Source organism: Phytophthora parasitica (genome assembly GCF_000247585.1).
Source record: "Phytophthora parasitica INRA-310 unplaced genomic scaffold supercont2.15, whole genome shotgun sequence".
NCBI classification, from domain to species: domain Eukaryota; phylum Oomycota; class Peronosporomycetes; order Peronosporales; family Peronosporaceae; genus Phytophthora; species Phytophthora nicotianae.
The window spans coordinates 666,643-684,790 of NW_008649001.1; the positions used below are offsets into that span (position 1 = coordinate 666,643).

Genomic DNA, 18,148 nt, shown 5'->3' on the forward strand with positions numbered 1-18,148 from the left:
CTGCTCAGTTCAGTGTCCTAAGAAACCTACGAGTGAGTGGTGGCTGCTACTCCACCGTCGCTTCAGCCACGTCCGTTTCCAGTATTCAAAAATAAGCATTTCAACTGCGGTGATTCTCAAATTAATATCATTAAGAATCTCATGCTCTTCCATAACGTCAACGACCAAGGCTCCATTTTACTCCATTTACTCCACTTACGACTACGAGGGCATCCAAGTGGGTGTGGAGTGGTGACTTTTTGATACCGGTAGTTAGAATTTTCATAATCTGGGCTTGGTACATTTATTAGCTGTTTGTGTAAAGTTTAGCGCGTTTCTTGTTTATTTTAGTGTTACTTCAGGTACATACGTGTTTCGGCATTTAGGTGGTACACACCATGACATTTCAGAAATATGCGATAATCATCGAACCTCAATTTCGAACTCAGGAACGAGCCAACGCGTGCGGATCTCCTCCGACCGGGGGCGTAGAAGACCCATGGCGTTCAGCACGCCTCCCTTTATCCACCTGGGTATTGACGCCAGGACCGGCAAATCCTATCACATCTGCTCTCGAAAGGTGCGCTTCCTAACTCAACGACAAAGGGTCTTGAACCCCAAGCGATCCAAACTCCGCGGAACGGAGCGCTTGGATTTTCAACATGCACCAAGCTTCTTTATTCATCGTCCTTTTTGCGCTTACTAACAGCACCAATATACTATCTTGTTACTGTAATGCTACAACCCAGTCGCTGTTGTCCTTCGGTGCGATCCTGTTGCTGCTAGTGGCCATGTCTTCTGAGAGGTTCCTGTTCAAGGTCATGGTGGACCGAATGGAGTCGTACAGGTATATGAGCTGCTATGCACTGCAAGTAATGATTTTTTTAAAAGAAGTTAGCGACAGTATACAGGCTAACAGGCTGTGGTAGATACTTTCTGTGCCAGTTCATGACATTCCTGTACATACCCCCGATGTTCTGCATCGTCAGCTACAAGGCGACACATGAGGTAAGCAAATTAGTGTGGATTGCAGGTGGAAGAAGATACTGAAGGCTCTTTGGTATTGTATTGCAGGATCTTATGGAAGACGATGGGATGGAATTCCCAAAATTCCACTTTTTCGTCATGGGGCTGCTGGATCTCCTTCATGTAAGATCACGTTGCTCGAAGCTGGACTAATTCAACAAATACTAACGGTGGATTTTGTGCTTAAACTCTGTTTGTTTTTAAATTGAGCTAGGGCCTGATGTTGTTTATTGCCGGTGGGCGAACAGACCCGACGCAGACGCTGTTATTCATGCAGGCGTCTATCCCGATATCAGCCTGCATGTCAGCAGCGTTTTTCGGTGTCAGGTACGGAGCCTTCCTTTTCTACGAAAGGCTACAATTATTTACTAAATGATTCGTATTTTTCTTTTAAAGATACACAAGAGCTCAAGTTGTAGGCATGCTGATTATCACAGGCGGACTCATCCTTTCTTTAATCCCCTGTATTGAAGAGTACGTTTGGTCACTTGCGCTATTCAGTGATTTAAATTCTGACTTCAAATTTGTTTCTACTGTACAGCATTCATAGCAAAGAGTTCGAAGACCGAGAGATTGGCTGGAACAGGTACGACCAAATAATTTGTCTGCATACTAGAGGTGAAAAGCCTAACAACGTGGATGCGTGTGTAGCGTGTTCTACCTTCTTGCAGCAATTCCGGGATCATTGTCGATGCTGTATAAAGAGCGTGTGATCCGTGACCAGCCCGTGGACATGTCGTACTTGAATGCTTGGGTTTCGGTCAACCAATTTATTGCTGGATTGTTGGTAGCTCCGATCATCTTTGATGCTGAAGTAGGTTATTTTGTCCTTGGCAAGTCTTCATTATCATCTGATAGACTTGAATCTTACGAGATGTTGTTTTATAATGCTGTTCTAGTTTCTCCATCTCGACCAGAAGACCAGTGGTTTGATGTGTCTCATTCAAGGCGAGAGCGAGGTGTCCACAGATCACTGCTATGTACGTTTTTCTTGGCGTTTTCAAGTCGTGGTTGTGCTTTATCACTAACCAACCAATGTGTGACTCGTTTAGATGGGACTTCCGATCTTACTTCTCTACGTCTTGAGTAACATCGTCGTAAATGTCCTGCTACTCCAACTGATCCGGCTCACGAGTGTTTCAACCATGTACGGATGCACACTCGTCGGCTTTTTGACTTCATTTGTCGTTCTCGCGTGGTACCAAGTAGACCCAGACAATTTCGGCATCATTAACCTTCACGACGGTCTGCGGAACTGGATCCCTCCCTCGGTGTTCGTGGACGTTTTTGCGTTCCTGACCATATTTGCTGGCAAAGTACTCTATCAATGGGATCCGGATCCAGAGGTAGAAGCAACAACTTTATCTGCAGAGGACAAAGAGAACATGTCACTACTTGACGGAGAAGACGACTACGGATTGCGATACACGTAATACGCGTTAAGTTTGTAATACCAGAAACATGAAAGTCCGAGAAAGAGATCTCATCAAATACAAACTCCGGAACAAAATAAGCAAAACGATATAAACCCGGTAAGTAATTTTCCTTTGTTTGAAATCATTTCTGTTATGCTTCGCACTTGTGCGTGCAGATTGCAAGTATTGCGCAGCAAGTATGAGAGCTGTAGTGCCTCTTCGTTACTTCCTACCAAGGTTTCGCCAATTCCATTAGTCGTTTACTAACCGCCGGTGCAGTCAAAACTCCTCTTCGAAACACTGCAAGACCTAGCAATGTCGACAACACTGAAGCTGACGACGGCTTCACGCCTAGCCAAGACTAAGAAACCATTGTCAGATATGCATCAATTACAGCGTGCGGTGAAGGAGCTGCAACGTGAGGCAGCGGATCAGTTAGTCCTTGAAGTCGAGTCGCAGGCGACATTTGAGTTTCTAACCTCTCAAATCCGAGCTCTACGTAGTGCCTTTGATACTCTTTCGGACGTTCTGATGGCCGAGGTCGATGGTCTCCGCAAGGAAATGACTCGAAAACTTAGCGAAATGGACGCGGAAGTGGTTCGTCAAGGCGAGATACACAAGGCCACACACACTGAGGTGATGCAACTGAAGCGGACGATGGAGGTATGGGGCTTAAAGGAGCGTGACTGGGCGAAAGATAACGAGATCTTGAAGGCTTCACACAGTCACAATGTCGAATGGATGCAGCAATTGCAACGCGACGTAATGGACGTGAAGGACAGACTTCACGAGATCAAAAGTGACACTGGCAGTCGCATCTCGGAGATCTGTGAAGAGACAAATAGTTTACGCAGGAACTGGCAAAAGCACGTGGACGACATGTTAGATCGTCTGCAAGATTTCGATACCGTCGCTCAGAGACAAACTGCTGAAGCGCGTGTACAGGCTCAACAACGCGCAGATGACCTGGAGCTCATGGAGCAAGCTATTAGTACAGTGCAGAAGCAGCAAACGCAGATCCGTTCTGGACTCGAGAAGCAGACACAAAGCATTGAATCCCACATCGACTTGCTGGCCAAAAAGCTCGAGAATGCAGAGACCCAGACAAACAATCAAAAGGCAGCATTAGAGCAACTCCGAGCCAAAAACGCTCTCATGGAGAAGGAGCAGCGACGACGGATGGACAATATTGGCAAGATGTTCACGGTGCGTATTTATCTGTAATCTTGAAGACCTAATGTGAAAACTAACGGCTTGCTTGTAAGATTTTTGCCGACGCACTCAACATATCACCAACCATGCTTGCAGCAGCTAGTTAAAGAGCCAAACAAGAGCATATCTGTTAAGCAACACTCAGTTATCACGAACATATCTTTTCATCGTTGCGTTGGTTTCTATTTCAACACAGGCGACAGTACGTCTAGCGCGAGTTCATCTCCAGCGAGATCTGCTGCACGGCCTTAATGAAGGCGTCCACGTGCGCCGGCTCCATGTCTGGGAAGCAGCCGTGGCCGAGATTGGCCACGTACTTCTGCGTGCCGAAGCGCTTGAGCATCTTCTTGACTTCGTCGTAGATGATGTCCGTAGACGCGTAGATGACGCTCGAGTCCATGTTGCCCTGCAGCGAGACGCGGCCACGAGCAAGCTGACGCACCTCAACCGGGTCGGACTGCCAGTCCAGACCAATACAGTCGTACTTGGTAGCCACGAGCTTCTCGTACGCGTACTGGGTGCCCTTACAGAAGCACACAATCGGCGTATCCGGGATCTCGGCCTTGACTCGGTCCGCAATTTGGACCAGATAAGGGAACACAAACTCGTAGAAATGGTCCTGAGTCAGCACCTCAGCGCCTACACTCTCAAAGACCTGCAAGGCCTGAGCACCGGCACGCTGTTGTGCCAGCATGAAGTTCACACACACGTCCGTAATGCCCTGTAGCAGCTTGTGAGCTGCATCGGGGTGTTGGTACAGGAACGTCTTGAGTAGAGCCTTGGTGCGACTGCCGCTGCCTTCGATCATGTAGCACATGAGCGTCAACGGCGCACCCACAAAGCCAATGAGAGGCACCTCGCCGTTAATCTTCTGACGAGCCAAATTGAGAGCGTCCAACATGTAGCCCAATTTCTCCTCAATGTTGGGGTTCAAGTCGAGCTTGTCGATGTCCTCAGGTTTGCGGATTGGGTCCGGTAGCACTGGTCCAACCTTTGGCACCATCGTGACCTCCATGCCCATGGCCTGCGGGATCACCAGAATGTCCGAGAAGATGATGACTGCGTCCATGTGGTAACGACGCAGCGGCTGCAGACTCACTTCCACCGCGAGCTCGGGCACACCGCACATCTAATATACACAATAATAATATTAGGCACATAATGATATAGTTTACAGTATTTGCAATTATTGTACCGTGAAGAAATCATAGCCCATGTCGCGCAGCTCGCGGAACTCGGGCAAGTGACTACAATATTGTCAATAACACTGTTAGGCACTGGTGTTTCTGCTTATTAATGGACTGTTGACTCACCGTCCAGCTTGACGCATGCACCACACGGGTACACGCTCCGTGCGGTCGCCACGTAGCGCGCGGATAAGCAGGTCGTTCTTGAGCTTGGGCAGTTGGTCCAACGGCACACGCTCGAGCGGCGTACGCTTCATGGGGAAGGGCAAGCCCTTCTTGTTGGTCTTCTTGGAGCTCTTCTGCTGGCGCTGCACGATATACGCGGCAGCGGCGGCGGCCGAGATGGCCACGGCCAAGGACGTGGTCACTTCGCCTGCCATAGCTACGGTGGTCTGAAGCACTTGTGAACCAGCTGCGAGCAGCTTTTACGATGTGGAGACGCTGGTGATTGGCGGATAAAACAAAAGATACATAGACTTGATTGGATGATCTTTCAAATTTTAGCGCATGAGAGAGGTGATATTACGCAACATTACGCTATGTTGCGTTAACGCTGACCACTTCAACTACAAGATGCCCAGTATGCGCAGCCCAGCCTCGACGCTCAGACAGACGTTGACGAGGAGAGCGAAGTGGCCTGTGAAGGTTATTCAATGTTAAGTGGTGGGGCGAGACTTTAAGGCCAGTAAGACAGCGAATCCACTTACCGAAGGCCCCCTGCATGCGCTTCTGCGGATCTCCCGAAGAGTAGCCACGCATGTACACGACAAAACCGAGGATACGCGCGAGACCCGCAACGGTAGCAACCTGGGGACGGTACAACCTGCAGATAAAGAACAGCGCAAGTCCATTTAGTTTCAATCGCACTCCAATAAGCCAAGGCTTGGTTTGTTCGTACGCGGACGTGAAAAACAGGCCCAAGAAACTGGGGATATTCTCCACGATGTTTTGATGTCCTCGCTGCACGCAGTTAAACGCCTTGGCATTCTTTTCGCTTTTCTCCGCACACATCTACGTCATTGCAAGTTTCGTTTAGGCTACCAGGGTATCATTATAGTAACTCCGTATCTGTTTCCTCGAAAGCTCGAAAGCGTACCTGCGGATAGTCGACGCCAAATTTCTTGCGAGCCACTCCTACTTGATGGCCCGCCCACGTGTTCACAACGTGGAGAAGCACTACGACAAGAGGCACGTAGCCGTGAGCAGGCTGCAGTTCTAGCTGGATTCCGACCATATTAGCGCAGTCTTGAAGTGATGTCGCTGAAGGGCAAAATGTAAAATGAAAAGGAGGCAAGTGCATTTCATGAGAACCATCAAGTTGCTGGCTTTCGACTTGGGTGAGTGGCATCGCCAACGACTACTTTGAATGATGACGGGGTTGCTCATGATAATGCAGCTTTGGTTTGGCTAATGCTTCAGGGTGCTCGAACTCCGTAATCATGGGTATTTAATGCCCGGCTCACTGCAATTGTGCCCTTATTTGGTTGTACCATCATTCGTTAGTCATGAATAGCGCTAGACATTGCCGGCAAGCTAGTCGGGTACAGTAAAGCTAAACCAAATAAAAAAAGAAAAAATGATGTTATCATGCTCTCCATGTAAAATGGAGAATGTCAATGTTTCAACAAATTATCGCTTAGCGTTCTCGTTTAGCATTTCCACTCCCTCACCAGCTTGTTCACTGGACTGTTGAGAGATTCGTCGACCAAATATGCCAGTGACAACCTTACAGTAGTCCAAGAATGCGCAGACTCGCCTCAACACTCAAGATAAGGCTCACAAGCAGACCGAGGTAGCCTATTCACACCATAATGCACAAAATCAGACAATGACTAAAACTTTTACACACAAAGCTCCAATGCCTCACGCACCAAATGAACCCTGCAGTCTCTTTTTCGGGTCCCCCGACGAATAGCCGCGCATGTACATGATAAAACCGAGAATGCGCACGAAGCTAGCAATCGCAGCGATCTGAGGGCGATAAATCCTGTGTAAACACCGCAATCGTCATTCATTAGTAAGGATATTTCGCCGTTTTGGAGTAATACACCGTACGATGACGTAAAGACCAGCGCGAGGAAGATCGGGATATTCTCCATGATGTTCTGGTGGCCGCGCTGCACGCAATTGAAGGCTTTGGCGTTCTTGTCGCTCTGCTCCGCGTACATCTAGAGCCAACAACCACGTCAGCATTCGGCATTTTAACGCATGATGGTGTCAGTTGGAACGTACCTGCGGGTATTCGATGCCGTAGAGCTTGCGGGCTTTACCAACCTTGATCCCAGCCCAAAGGTTTACAAACAGCAGGAGCACCACGAGCAGCGGCACGAAGCCGTGTGCAGGCTGCAGTTCCACTTGGATCCCAGTCATTGTCGCCTTCCGTTCCGGTGTTGCGAGGGAGAGTGAAAATTACCGGCTGTTCAAAGGGGGTCTTCTATTGGGAGGGGGTCGATTCTATGGACCGAGAATGACTCATATCCCGTAAATGACTCTATGATGAACGGTGACCCACGATAACGCACTCCTGTGCGAACAGCAACTACTTGTAGTGATCCAGTATCGACACTCCTCAGCCAACACGCCACATCAACAATGTGGACGAATCCGGCTGCACCATGGTAATGGCAGGCACGTTTTCATCAGTCTCAACGTGTTTTGGTGAAGACTACAAGGGCTTCGTCCTCGAATCACCTCCGTTCTGCGTGAAGGCTACCAATCGTGGTGTAGACATCGTGCACATTCCGGATCGGCGATGGACTTGCCGAAGACGCACCACTTCGTCATGGCGTTCATGAGCCTCGGCAAAGTCACCGTCCAGCTGCCGACGAGAATCCTCCAAATCATGGGTCAGCATGTGAATGTGGTGCCGGTACTCTTCGAGTCGTGGAAACATTCACTGAATCCGGCCGTTATATGTGTGCCGAGCTGGGTGCAAACGCAGCGGTGAAGGACAAGGTGATGTGGATAGTTCCTGCCGAAAAGACCGCCATTGTCCAGGGGACGGTGGACCAATGGAGCTGGAGAGATAGCTATCAGATATCCATAGTTGTAAGCTGATCTTGCTCCGATGAATACTGAGAGGTTTGGAGAAAATGCATGTGATTTTTCATTCATTTACAACAAGATGTTCTTTTATACAGGGTGCGGATGTCTTGGAGTCTTCTATCGAGTGGCAGGCAGTCCGTTTATCACTAGTCTACCTGGTCCACCTCCCGTTTCCGCACAATTCGTCACGTGATTTTGGCGTTTTGGCAGCAGCTTCCAACCGTTGCTGCTGTGCCTCGCAGCACTTCCCTCTCGAGTGCTCGCGAATTTCACCGGCGTCCGTTGCATCGCTCATGGCACGTTTGCCTCACACTACCCCTTGACTTTGGAGGCATCATGAGCGTGCTCGCCGGTCGTTGTTTACTTAAGAGACTTGTCTCTTGATTGCTGTTGTTACAGTCGATTTCATGATCACTTTCATCGCTCTCCAGTTTTCTTCAAGAGCGGGAAAGAACTATATCAAATCCAGAAGACGTAGAGAGGCTTCCAACGAGAGTCCTAACATGACTAGCGTTCCGAGGTGGCCTGACAAATGCAACATAACAAGTTAGCGATTTAGCGCATTTCCCCAAAAGCTGACCGACAATTTACTCACCAAAGCTGCCTCTCCTCCTTTTCCCTGGATCTCCGGTCGAGTACCCTTTGACGTACACAATGAAGCCTACGACGCGCACCACACCGGCTGCTGCTGCAACTTTAGGACGGTAAATCCTGCATCATCATAACCAGTTATACACCACTTCATTGCTAGACACAAGAGTGCATGACTTACGAGGAGGTGGCGAGCATGGCATAGAAGAGTGGGAGGTTTTCGAGCACATTTTGGTGAGCGCGCTGCACGCAGTTGAACTCGTTGGCGTTCTTGTCCTTCTTCTCGGCGTACATTTGCGGGTACGAGACGTTGTATTTCTTGCGGGCGGCGCCGACTTTGAAACCGGCCCACGTACCGACGAGGCCGGCGCCGATGACTACGAGTGGTATGTAGCCATGCGCCGGCTGAAGCGAGACTCGCACTGCCGAGACCGACATGGACTGGTGAGAAGGTGACACTTGCTTGAGGTTCCTGTAGCTTGCGGGCTGATTGAGGCTTGAGCAGGCGGAGGCAAATTCCGTTGTGACTTCGACTTTGCTGCAAGTCCCAACTGCTGCAAGGAGTGATCATCGTGATGGTGCAGTGCAGCGCGCCGGCCTAAGATCGTGTCTTTAACAAATTGTTCAAAAGTACCATCGCCCTTCGTTTATTGATGTCACTGTTGCTTAAAGCTTTGTTGATGCGGACATACCCGAAGGGAAGAACTGATTTTCAAAAGCAGATGGTATCGCTGGTAAAAAGATACGAGGAGAAAACCAATATTTTGATCGGTTTCACCATGAATTGCTTCTTCACGTCTTGGTAACCGTATCAGATAGACCTCGAAGCAGAAGTGCGCATGGCACGTGGACCCGCGTAGACGCCAACTCGAGTGGTTCAAGGCGCAAGGTGGCGTTTCGGCGAGAAAGCCGCGTTGAAAAATTGTGCAATTGTGCAAAGCTGCCAAGACGAGAATCGGAGTCCGTCTCAGTTGAAGTGTCCCTCGAAGTGCAGCGACGAAGCGCCCGGGAACCTTCTCAAAGCGTATGGCTCATCGGGTCGTAGCGACACTCTCGTGCGTTTGAGCTCGCGCTACGACGATATTCGTCGAGTTAGCGACGGTCTCCGCTGTCGTTGGGCGTCGGCACGCGCATATTATTGCCTCGCGTTATGGTTTGTACCACGGAAGCTCATCGTGCAGCACGACATGGTGTAGCCAAGCTAGATGGTCGCTCTCGTGGAAACACGCGGAATCCGGCGATGGGCTGCACTGTTCTGCAGCCATTGCGGTGGACTTCAACTGGTTCCCGTAGAGGGAGATCCTATTCTTATCAAGTGCACTTCAACTTGGGTAGTTTCGTGGCTCTGCAAGAGGGAGAATGTCATCATTGTAGTTGCCATCGTCTGAGTTTAGTCTGATCTGGAGGATCAAATCACCATGGCTGCGTACGTTGAACACGACGTGCTCTTGAAGGCTAATCTAACTGCTGTTGTTGCTTGACCCAATTACTTCAGGGCGGCAGTCAAGAAACTCTCTCGATACTGCTGCAGCCACTGCGGAGCGTCGGAGCTATACCTGTACTGCTGGGTAATTTTGTAACCATGCTATTGCAAACAATACCTAAGTGCTTAGTATGCAGAACTGATGATTGGATTGTGAACAGAAAGGTTGCCGGCACGTGCAGAACATCAAGGTACTGTGTCATTTCCCGTCGTCTAGCTGCACTGGTGTACACTTGCTTACTGAACGACGTTTCCAAAGCAGTCCTTCTATGCTGAGACTAAGTCCATTCAGCAGGAATTGGAGATGCTACGCGTCACAATTTATGAGCAGGAAATTCGATTTCGCGAATACGAACTTCAGTTGGTGCGTTGAAACGGTCACTTGCCGCAGTAATATTCCTTAATAAGTGGTGGCCTCTTTCTCATATGCGTGGCGTGTAGAAAGAGAAGCAAAAGAGTTTGGAATATCTTGCAAATCAAGTAAACAAACTTCCAAGCTTTTACCCCGTTCAGTCATCCGAGGACAACAAAGCGATACCTCTTGGATTGCCAGCGTGGTCACTCGTTGCCGCAAAAATGGTTTGGCAACAGTTCGATGGGGACCACGACGGAAAATTGACTAGCGAGGAGCTCCATAAAGTCAAGGTGAGTTCAGTAGCAACACACAATGCTATCTACAATGACAGTTGACATCCTATTTGTCCAGGATCAACTACGAAAAAATCACGAAAACATTGATGAAATTCTTCCAGACTACCCAGCCGAGCCATTAACACCCCACCATTTCCTCAAGCTGTACGAATGTGGAGAAGGCGCCAAGTTGTCTGATGATCTCCGCTCTCTTGGGGTTTTATGCGGTAAGACTGTCCTGTTTGGGACGTAAAGGGCGCACATATAGTGCGCTGAAACATTTTTTTTTTTCTGTTTCCATAGGAACATCGGAGTCAATAGCCCAAACGCTCTCGACGTGCGAAGCAAAACTTAGCCGCATAACGCTGGAGTCTCAAGTACTGCACAGTTGTTTTTTTAGGTGCCGCCCTGCATATTTACTTTCGGCTTTGTGGTTCCTAGCAACTTCAGAAAGAGAGAGACAATTACCAGAAAGAAGTAGACGAAAGCCAGGTGAATTATCGATAGTGATGACGTCCTATACGAATTATTGACACACTTGATCCAACAGAGAGCAAAGACGCGTTTACGAGAAGTCTTCGCCGCTTCAAAACAATCACTAGAAGATCAGGCACGGGACCTTGTTAGATTACAGGAACAGGAGGCCGAAAGCGAGCTTCAGCTCCGACTCGCTGATGAGAAAGGTATGTTGACTGCTACTGTCTATCTACAATGCCACTTGAATCTTAAACATTGTCGATCACCAGCTGCAGCAGATGCAACTAGCCTGTCGAAAGCAAAGCGCGAGTTATCCTCAGCAAAACACGCTCTGCTAGACTTGAGAGCGCTAGTCGATGAGTAAGTCCCCCATCTAATGGATTGGGCTGGGCGATGGCTCATTTTTCGTTTATTTCTTATAGTCAAATAGCTGAAAAAGAGAAATGGCAGCGGTACTGCTGGGAGCTAGAAGAACGTTTACATGAAGCAACAAACGTCAGTCATGTAAAGGAGGTAACGAAGTTTTGATGCTCTATTTGTGAAGTAAATAGTTGACTCATCTCTTGTTTTTCACCAGCGCGATCTGTGGCGAACAAAGGACGCGAAGAAAGAAGAAAGCCGAAAGAACATGCTTCTGTATATTGAAGCACATAAAGGTAAACGCCACTTTGATCACCCAGCCGAATCCACGGCAAATCCAAATCAATGGCAAACGATAAGTGAATCCTGAATCGATTACCACTGACCTGGAACTACCACTGACCTGGAACTGGCGTCGTTTAGCACAGCTTGCATACAGTTCAAGAACAAGCAGCAACTCTGACACTGATAAAGCAAGTACTTCTATCGATATAACATATACTTTTCCATTCGACTTTCTTCAATCCCAGTATAACAAGTACTCAGTGAGGCCTACTCATGCGTCCCCTCATCTGAAAATGGCTGGTGTCACTGCCCTCCCTACGCAGGGGAAGTATGAGAGGCGGACTCTAATGCACTCCGGTCATTTGTCTAATCCTGGGGGACGCCCTCGTTAGCTATACAGTGTAAAGTACGACAGTAGTTAAGCGCATTGCGCCAGGTATCGCTGCCAATTGTGCTATTTGTAACCAAGGGTTACAGGTTACACGGGGTACTAAAGTTGCAATTCACAACTTGTATTTCACGAATGTGCTGCTGGCCTGAATAGAAGCTGTACATGAATGCACTCTATACAATCAGATGCCCTTGTTGTAGATGAAGTGGCGAATGGGCTGGCCGTGGCGGTCCACCCGAGACCGGAACTCCTCCTCAACGCTATCGGCTGAAATCGTACCCATCTGAGGGAAGAGCGCAACAGCGCTCGGCATGGCACCCCACAAACACATCGTTAGCACGACTGTTGCATATTCATGCACAACACACAACAAGTTAGCTCATTAATACGGAGTGGAGGCAAAAATGACGCGCGTACCAAGCTCTGCAGCAAGCTTCGGGTACTTGGCTTTGGGCATGATGTTGGTCTTCTTCATGATCTCATACAAATACGGCGGGAGCAGCAAAACTGTTTGAAAATAAACCGATTACAGCTCTAGTAAGTTCCATTCTACTCAAGTAGAACTGGTAAATGTAAGAACAACGTACTCGGCATGGGAAGCGCAATGCGCGTGAGTGCCACCTGGCCAAGCGACTGGCGTCCAGCAGCAACAGAACGCCCGTGCACGTCTCCGTGTTCGTCCATGATATCAATGCCTTCCCTACGTATCAGCAACACATTCTAATTAGCACAACAACATCGTATAGTTTCATGAAGATGCTCAACACGTAACGTACTGGAACTCATTGAAACGCATCGACACGGCGTTAAAAGCACCCGCGCTTGCCACAGCAACGAATGGAACCATCTGACCAAATAACAAGCATAGATATGAGGTCACGAAGAAATGAAGAAACGAAAGTTGATCAAGCAGTCTGCACTCACCTTTCCGAGGAACGAACGCGTGCTCGGTGAAAGCCTCTTCGCCTTCTCCACCATCTTGCCCAGACCAACGGCAGTCGAACAAGACACTAGCGTCGCGGTAGCGTACGATTCTGTAATGCAACGCAAAAATTGTTATTACGAAAACAACCTGTCATTTGCATGGATAAACTCGTACTCAAGATGGTCGAGTTGTCTTGCTCACTGCTGGCGTTGCGGTTGGCGTAGTTGAAGCCAGCGCTGTAGCTTTGGTTAACCCATTGCCAGAAAATCGTATTTCCCAACTGTGAGAATTGTACATGATATTCTAGTGAATATAGCAAACAAATTAGGCTTCGATTGTAGCATGATAACGTACCGTGGGAGGGGCAAGCAGCATGCCAACGCAGATGGGAATATTCACAGGAACGAAAGCCGACAATCGAAACAGGGCCGGAACCGTCTCGCCAGTTTGAGGGTGCACCGCAGCCTCATACGCTTAATAAAAAAATCTAAGCTAAGTACACGAGTTTTGCAACACGCTGTCAAAATGTGCTTACCCTGGCGGAGGTTCCAAAGTTCAGCGTCCTTAAATTGTCCGGGGGCGATTTTACCGTTGCGAAAGTCCTCCAGCGTCTGCGCCGCGTGCTGGATCTGCTCCGAGCTCAGAAAAAGCCACCTGTAGCAGGCCATGCCGTGTAGGAGTCATCAACTTCGTCAATCCATCCACCAAAGCTGCTGACTTACTTTGGCGACACGAGCTCCGCAAACTTGCGCCATCGACCGATGTAAGTCGAAGTATCGTGGCGCGGCTTGTCTAGTGTGTACAGTCAATAAAATCAAATGGTCAGACTCGATGGTGTCGTGGTTGGACGGCTGTGCGAGCGTGCCAAGCGCTCGTACCGAGCGAAAACGGAGGCACTTGGTCGTCAGACATTGCAGGTGGCCGATTGGAACTGATGCTGCTGCGGAGAGTTCACGAGTGAGAACAAGCCAGCACGGAGACATGGTTGGTTCAGACCCCGCGCATCATTACGAACTATCCTGTTGTCTCTCCACTAAAGAATCTCCAGCCAAGTCTTCGGCCACGTCAGTGCGGAGGATGCTTCACACCACCAGCTGATCTTATCAGGCTCCAATTTTACCACAAACGGGTTCCTATGACACTTTTTATTGTCCATTTTCATACTGTTTTAGCTTGACTGACGGCAGCTCACATGTCAAGCCGCTTATTGCTACAGTAATACTGTCAGTATCGGTATTTGTGGATATTGCACTACGATTCTATTGCGGACGTGCAGCCGATTACCTTGTGGCAGTAGCCAACAAAATTGTCTTCATTCATTTTGATTACTGCGAGAAGGGACAAGTGCAAGTTCAACTACCGGTTAATTTGTAAATTTAACAGGAGGCCTCACAAATTGAGGATTTTTGTCCGATTCCCCCTATTTGCTTATTAGAGGGACCAGCAGGCAGGACAATAGAGGGAATGTGAGGGATATCATTGTCTTTAGTGTAAGTAAGTATGAGGGAAGTGGTCAATTCGAGGCCGGTTTGCAGGTGCAATTTTCGGAAAGGCACTGCGTCGGACTCCAGCCTCGGAAGTCATAAGTTTTGACAGTTCTGGAAACCTCCAGAATCCCTCTTTTTTTAAGGAGGTGATTGGCACATAATATGACAGTGTTGGTCGCAGTATTGTTATTTAAAGAAACCACTGGAATTGTGGCCGAGGTTCTATTAAAGGCCGGAATTAGACTTGTCTTGAGTATATTCATTGGTACACCAGCATCAGGGGTAGGCCTACTAGAACGGTGCATATCGGTCGTACTTAAGTCATTATCATAGGCTACTAGGTTTGAGAGGTGATGCCATTTTGGAAAGGACTGTATTTCCAGAAGCACGCGGACACAGACAGCGCTCGAAATGTCGAGCGGGGCGCCGGCCCTGCTCGAGTCCCCAGAGCTCGCTGCCACCCGGAGAACCTCGTACGGCTGCTCATGCGTCATGGCTAGCGACTCCCACTTTTTGCTGAAGCCAAGACCTCCTGTGTGACGTAAAACCGCCCGGCAGGGTGGGGGTAACGCTGCCGGATTGAAAGACGCACAGATCCGACCAATTTGGTAGGGCAATCTCTTAGTTCCACATACTTATGAGGTCGTACTGACAACTGCTGTGCCTAAGCTACTGTAGAATCTACAATATCACTGCCAGTGTCAACGCTTGGCGACATCGAGGTCGTCTTCTTGGAAGGCTTAGCACCTGAACTACTCGTGTTCGCGCTGGCAGTGATCGCTCTTCCGCCAGCAGTTTGGATTTCGCGTCAAATCTGTATAAATTTCTGTGAGTTTCGTACTTAGTTGTATATCTACAAATGACATGCTTGGAATCGTAATACAGCGTATGCATTGGCTAATATCACACCGGCCTCGAATAGATCCACCGGCCTCGAATTGGAAGTTTCCCTTAAATGAAATGGATCCATATTATCATAGGCAAGCTAGTATTTTTTTAAACTAGTATCAAGTGTCGACACTTGTCGGAATTGCTTCGTGTGTAGAATCCCTTCTAGGGAGCAATCGGTTAGGGATTGACAATATCCATCCCGTTCCCAGCCGATGATAAAAAAATCAGACTCTACCGAGGCAGTGTTGTGGAAAGATGTAGCCAGGACCCCACAAAAGCTCTGCAGCGTCTGAAACCGCTCTCTCAAAATCTTTCATCCTTCTTCAACAGTTATTTTACTGTCGTTGCACTTGGACAAATTCTTCGCAAGAACATTTTCTTCTATGACTATTTTTTTCGTAAACTGTGGTGGTCGCTTTCAATCGGTGTAATTTATTCAGTGCTCCACCCTGCTGCCTTCAGTCTAGGTTCGTATGTTTTAATGAGTCTGCATACCTTTGATGTGCGTATTGTTTAAAGGCAAGATTTGTAAAAACCCTTTCGGCAGGCAACGGACTGATAACCTTTCCCACTTCTGCGAGCTTGACATTCAAACCTTTTAGTTTTGATTCTTGGGTCTTCAACAAAGTTGTCGCTCCTTTAAGACGCCGACACGCTGCCGATACTGCACGCTCGTGGTTTTCTTCCGCTTGTCTTCAGGTTTGGCTTCACGGCCAAATTTGATGCAAAAATTGCATGCTATGGCAAGTATTGCAGACGTTTCAGGGTGCTGCTCGGAGATTTTTAAACCATACTTGACGTTGTGCCCTTGCTTGAAAGGTGTCTTCAGCGGCCGCGGCATATCGCTACGTAAACACATGTAGCTAAAAACGTTTTGTCGGCGCTCGTTTCCTTTCGAGAAAAAGCAAATAGTCGCCGGGCTTATCGATTGGAAAATGATTTCTGTGAGCTGTTGGTAGCAGGCCATTCACTCTGATGTGTCCATATCAGAGTGAATGACCTTCTATCAACAGCTTACAGAAGGCATTTTCTCATAAACGTTTACGCTTTAATGTGCATCGGACTGATATTTTCGCACCAAATTGGCAATGTGTCAGCACTGGGCGATTTAACACACCTAACAACTTGCCAGTTTTAGCGAGGGGCGATCGGAGAACTTAATTGATGTACTACGCGGGATATAAATCTATTTCCCTCAATTAATGAGGCCTGAACAGGAGAGTGTACTGGCAGCACCAACAAGTGTACAAGAAATACCAATAATGTACTGCTAGCACCACAAAACCAGCAGTTGTACCACAGAAGTGTTAGCCACCATCCGCACTTAACCATTGGCACCATGCCACAAGAAGTGTCCCTTTTTAACCAATCACCGCCAAACTGATGTCCTGCAAGAATCCACCTTATTTCATTCTGCAAAACACCCATTCAAGCTTTAGCCCCCCTCTTCGCCACGCCCCTCATCTCTACAAAATGGCTCTCCACCACCATCGTCACTCCTGGCAGCTTATTGCTGTGGCGATGCCACAGCCCGAGGTAGACGCTCTGTTAGCGAACTTCAAGAAATATCGTATTGTGAAAAGCGAGCTGGGGTAATGCCATGTCTGTATGCACCTTATCCCTCATCCCATGCGCGTCCAGCTTCTGCGCTGTGGCTGCAAGGCCTGTGTAGTGGTAGTCGTCACTACAGAGTGCCCGGGTCATGGATTGTCAGCACAGCAGGCTTGTCTCGATCGAAGAAGCCTACAGTCATTTGGCGCCAGCTCGTCCGCAGGGTCATCCTGTTTTGGCTCCTCCAAGGAAGGAGTTATCAAGGATTGGTCAACGCAAGGGCTGAAGCCAATGTGGATCTGGGACGCACTTCTTCAGCGCTTCTGTATCATTGCTGCAACCGCACCAACCCTGGCCATCGTGCAACATTTCACTCACCACCACGTGACCGGAAGGCTCGGCGGAAGCGACGTCCTAGATGCAATTCGGCACGAGTCTGGGGTATTACCTTTACAGGCCAAGAAGAGGAAATGGCTGTTTTTACGTTTACTTCTCGAATTGATAGGGACGGCAACCCCACAACGGGAAATGACAGTGACGTAGATCTGTTCGTAGTTGGTGTCAGCTCAAAGAATCTTCTTCGATTACCGGGGTTTTGTTCTTCACATGGACGTCACTTACAAGCTGACTCAAGTTGGCTATCCAGTCGTTGTAGTAGGCATTTCCGACAGAGTGAAGCACTTTCATCTCGTGGCAATCTGCATTGTATCGCAACAACAGCAGCACAATCACTCTGAAGTACTGGGCCTACTAAGACGGGTGTACCTGATGCCATGGAGGTTTATAAAAAGACACGCTGTATGACTTCCGATACAGCTGCTCTGGTGATGGGCCATCTACACGAGCTTCACGAGGGAAACTAAGGAGGCCATCCAGCTGGGAGGGCCCCCACAAAAAATTATTTGTTGCAAAAAATAGACGATCTGTCGGCAACGGCAAATCTAATTTTTGGCGTTGCCGTGGCTACAGCAAATATAGTTTTCAACTACGGCTACCTCCACCATGAGGCCCTCGTTTCCGCCTTCCGGCTTTGCCATAGTGACTTTAAAACTGGGTACGTCTACTTTCGACGCATTGTTTAGCGAAGCACGATCATGCACATACACACCAGTTTTTCGAGAGGTCGGAGGAGCTAGTGATGACCCATTTCGAAGCCAGTCGCGCGTTATTCGACTGAGTTCGGCACTAAAACTTGTCCAAAAAGTCATTAACG

General features: G+C 48.4%; 11 protein-coding genes across 18 annotated transcripts; 5 read left to right on the forward strand and 6 right to left on the reverse strand.

Annotated features, from left to right (window-relative positions):
* Positions 1-478: 478 nt before the first annotated feature.
* On the forward strand, positions 479-2,438 carry PPTG_08191 (hypothetical protein; the record flags this gene model as incomplete). The annotated part of the gene is made up of 10 exons (XM_008903125.1): positions 479-559; positions 729-826; positions 909-987; positions 1,054-1,128; positions 1,220-1,332; positions 1,402-1,479; positions 1,547-1,591; positions 1,657-1,819; positions 1,905-1,985; positions 2,058-2,438. The coding sequence occupies 10 exons, from the start codon at positions 479-481 to the stop codon at positions 2,436-2,438; spliced, it is 1,194 nt and encodes a 397-aa protein (XP_008901373.1).
* A 297-nt stretch (positions 2,439-2,735) lies between these two features.
* Positions 2,736-3,739, forward strand: PPTG_08192 (hypothetical protein; the record flags this gene model as incomplete). Its single annotated transcript, XM_008903126.1, has 2 exons — positions 2,736-3,626; positions 3,686-3,739. The coding sequence occupies 2 exons, from the start codon at positions 2,736-2,738 to the stop codon at positions 3,737-3,739; spliced, it is 945 nt and encodes a 314-aa protein (XP_008901374.1).
* Positions 3,608-5,272, reverse strand: PPTG_08193 (uroporphyrinogen decarboxylase). The gene is made up of 3 exons (XM_008903127.1): positions 4,946-5,272; positions 4,828-4,879; positions 3,608-4,761 (listed from the first exon to the last, which is right to left on the reverse strand). The coding sequence occupies exons 1-3, from the start codon at positions 5,197-5,199 to the stop codon at positions 3,841-3,843; spliced, it is 1,227 nt and encodes a 408-aa protein (XP_008901375.1). The 5' UTR covers positions 5,200-5,272; the 3' UTR covers positions 3,608-3,840.
* Positions 5,273-5,370: 98 nt separating this feature from the next.
* On the reverse strand, positions 5,371-6,053 carry PPTG_08194 (hypothetical protein; the record flags this gene model as incomplete). The annotated part of the gene is made up of 4 exons (XM_008903128.1): positions 5,371-5,456; positions 5,527-5,642; positions 5,718-5,830; positions 5,916-6,053. The coding sequence occupies 4 exons, from the start codon at positions 6,051-6,053 to the stop codon at positions 5,386-5,388; spliced, it is 438 nt and encodes a 145-aa protein (XP_008901376.1). The 3' UTR covers positions 5,371-5,385.
* A 343-nt stretch (positions 6,054-6,396) lies between these two features.
* PPTG_08195 (hypothetical protein) lies at positions 6,397-7,343 on the reverse strand. Its single transcript, XM_008903129.1, has 4 exons — positions 7,052-7,343; positions 6,875-6,987; positions 6,691-6,806; positions 6,397-6,616 (listed from the first exon to the last, which is right to left on the reverse strand). The coding sequence occupies exons 1-4, from the start codon at positions 7,187-7,189 to the stop codon at positions 6,546-6,548; spliced, it is 438 nt and encodes a 145-aa protein (XP_008901377.1). The 5' UTR covers positions 7,190-7,343; the 3' UTR covers positions 6,397-6,545.
* Positions 7,344-7,440: 97 nt separating this feature from the next.
* PPTG_22333 (hypothetical protein) lies at positions 7,441-7,614 on the forward strand (the record flags this gene model as incomplete). Its single annotated transcript, XM_008903373.1, has 1 exon — positions 7,441-7,614. The coding sequence occupies one exon, from the start codon at positions 7,441-7,443 to the stop codon at positions 7,612-7,614; it is 174 nt and encodes a 57-aa protein (XP_008901621.1).
* A 281-nt stretch (positions 7,615-7,895) lies between these two features.
* Positions 7,896-8,998, reverse strand: PPTG_08196. Of its 2 annotated transcripts, XM_008903130.1 has the most exons (3): positions 8,637-8,998; positions 8,460-8,575; positions 7,896-8,389 (listed from the first exon to the last, which is right to left on the reverse strand). In XM_008903130.1, the coding sequence occupies exons 1-3, from the start codon at positions 8,891-8,893 to the stop codon at positions 8,319-8,321; spliced, it is 444 nt and encodes a 147-aa protein (XP_008901378.1). In that variant the 5' UTR covers positions 8,894-8,998; the 3' UTR covers positions 7,896-8,318. The 2 variants fall into 2 exon arrangements, with proteins under 2 accessions (XP_008901378.1, XP_008901379.1); XM_008903131.1 differs by having other exon boundaries at positions 7,896-8,575.
* Positions 8,999-9,193: 195 nt separating this feature from the next.
* Positions 9,194-11,929, forward strand: PPTG_08197 (hypothetical protein). 6 transcript variants are annotated; one of them, XM_008903132.1, is made up of 12 exons: positions 9,194-9,881; positions 9,951-10,023; positions 10,100-10,129; positions 10,201-10,302; positions 10,380-10,583; positions 10,645-10,795; positions 10,872-10,945; positions 11,010-11,060; positions 11,119-11,251; positions 11,315-11,405; positions 11,468-11,558; positions 11,623-11,929. In XM_008903132.1, exons 1-12 carry the CDS (start codon positions 9,874-9,876, stop codon positions 11,773-11,775), a joined length of 1,161 nt encoding a protein of 386 aa, XP_008901380.1. In that variant the 5' UTR covers positions 9,194-9,873; the 3' UTR covers positions 11,776-11,929. The 6 variants fall into 6 exon arrangements, with proteins under 6 accessions (XP_008901380.1, XP_008901385.1, XP_008901384.1 ...); XM_008903137.1 differs by having other exon boundaries at positions 10,100-10,302; XM_008903136.1 differs by having other exon boundaries at positions 9,194-10,129.
* Positions 11,930-12,067: 138 nt separating this feature from the next.
* PPTG_08198 lies at positions 12,068-14,061 on the reverse strand. 2 transcript variants are annotated; one of them, XM_008903138.1, is made up of 10 exons: positions 13,885-14,061; positions 13,729-13,798; positions 13,542-13,660; positions 13,361-13,479; positions 13,181-13,286; positions 13,006-13,115; positions 12,858-12,928; positions 12,669-12,781; positions 12,499-12,588; positions 12,068-12,423 (listed from the first exon to the last, which is right to left on the reverse strand). In XM_008903138.1, exons 1-10 carry the CDS (start codon positions 13,916-13,918, stop codon positions 12,263-12,265), a joined length of 993 nt encoding a protein of 330 aa, XP_008901386.1. In that variant the 5' UTR covers positions 13,919-14,061; the 3' UTR covers positions 12,068-12,262. The 2 variants fall into 2 exon arrangements, with proteins under 2 accessions (XP_008901386.1, XP_008901387.1); XM_008903139.1 differs by having other exon boundaries at positions 13,542-13,798.
* A 785-nt stretch (positions 14,062-14,846) lies between these two features.
* Positions 14,847-14,993, forward strand: PPTG_22334 (hypothetical protein; the record flags this gene model as incomplete). Its single annotated transcript, XM_008903374.1, has 1 exon — positions 14,847-14,993. One exon carries the CDS (start codon positions 14,847-14,849, stop codon positions 14,991-14,993), a length of 147 nt encoding a protein of 48 aa, XP_008901622.1.
* A 1,939-nt stretch (positions 14,994-16,932) lies between these two features.
* PPTG_22335 (hypothetical protein) lies at positions 16,933-17,622 on the reverse strand (the record flags this gene model as incomplete). Its single annotated transcript, XM_008903375.1, has 3 exons — positions 16,933-17,068; positions 17,314-17,480; positions 17,524-17,622. The coding sequence occupies 3 exons, from the start codon at positions 17,620-17,622 to the stop codon at positions 16,933-16,935; spliced, it is 402 nt and encodes a 133-aa protein (XP_008901623.1).
* Between the last annotated feature and the right edge of the window lie 526 nt (positions 17,623-18,148).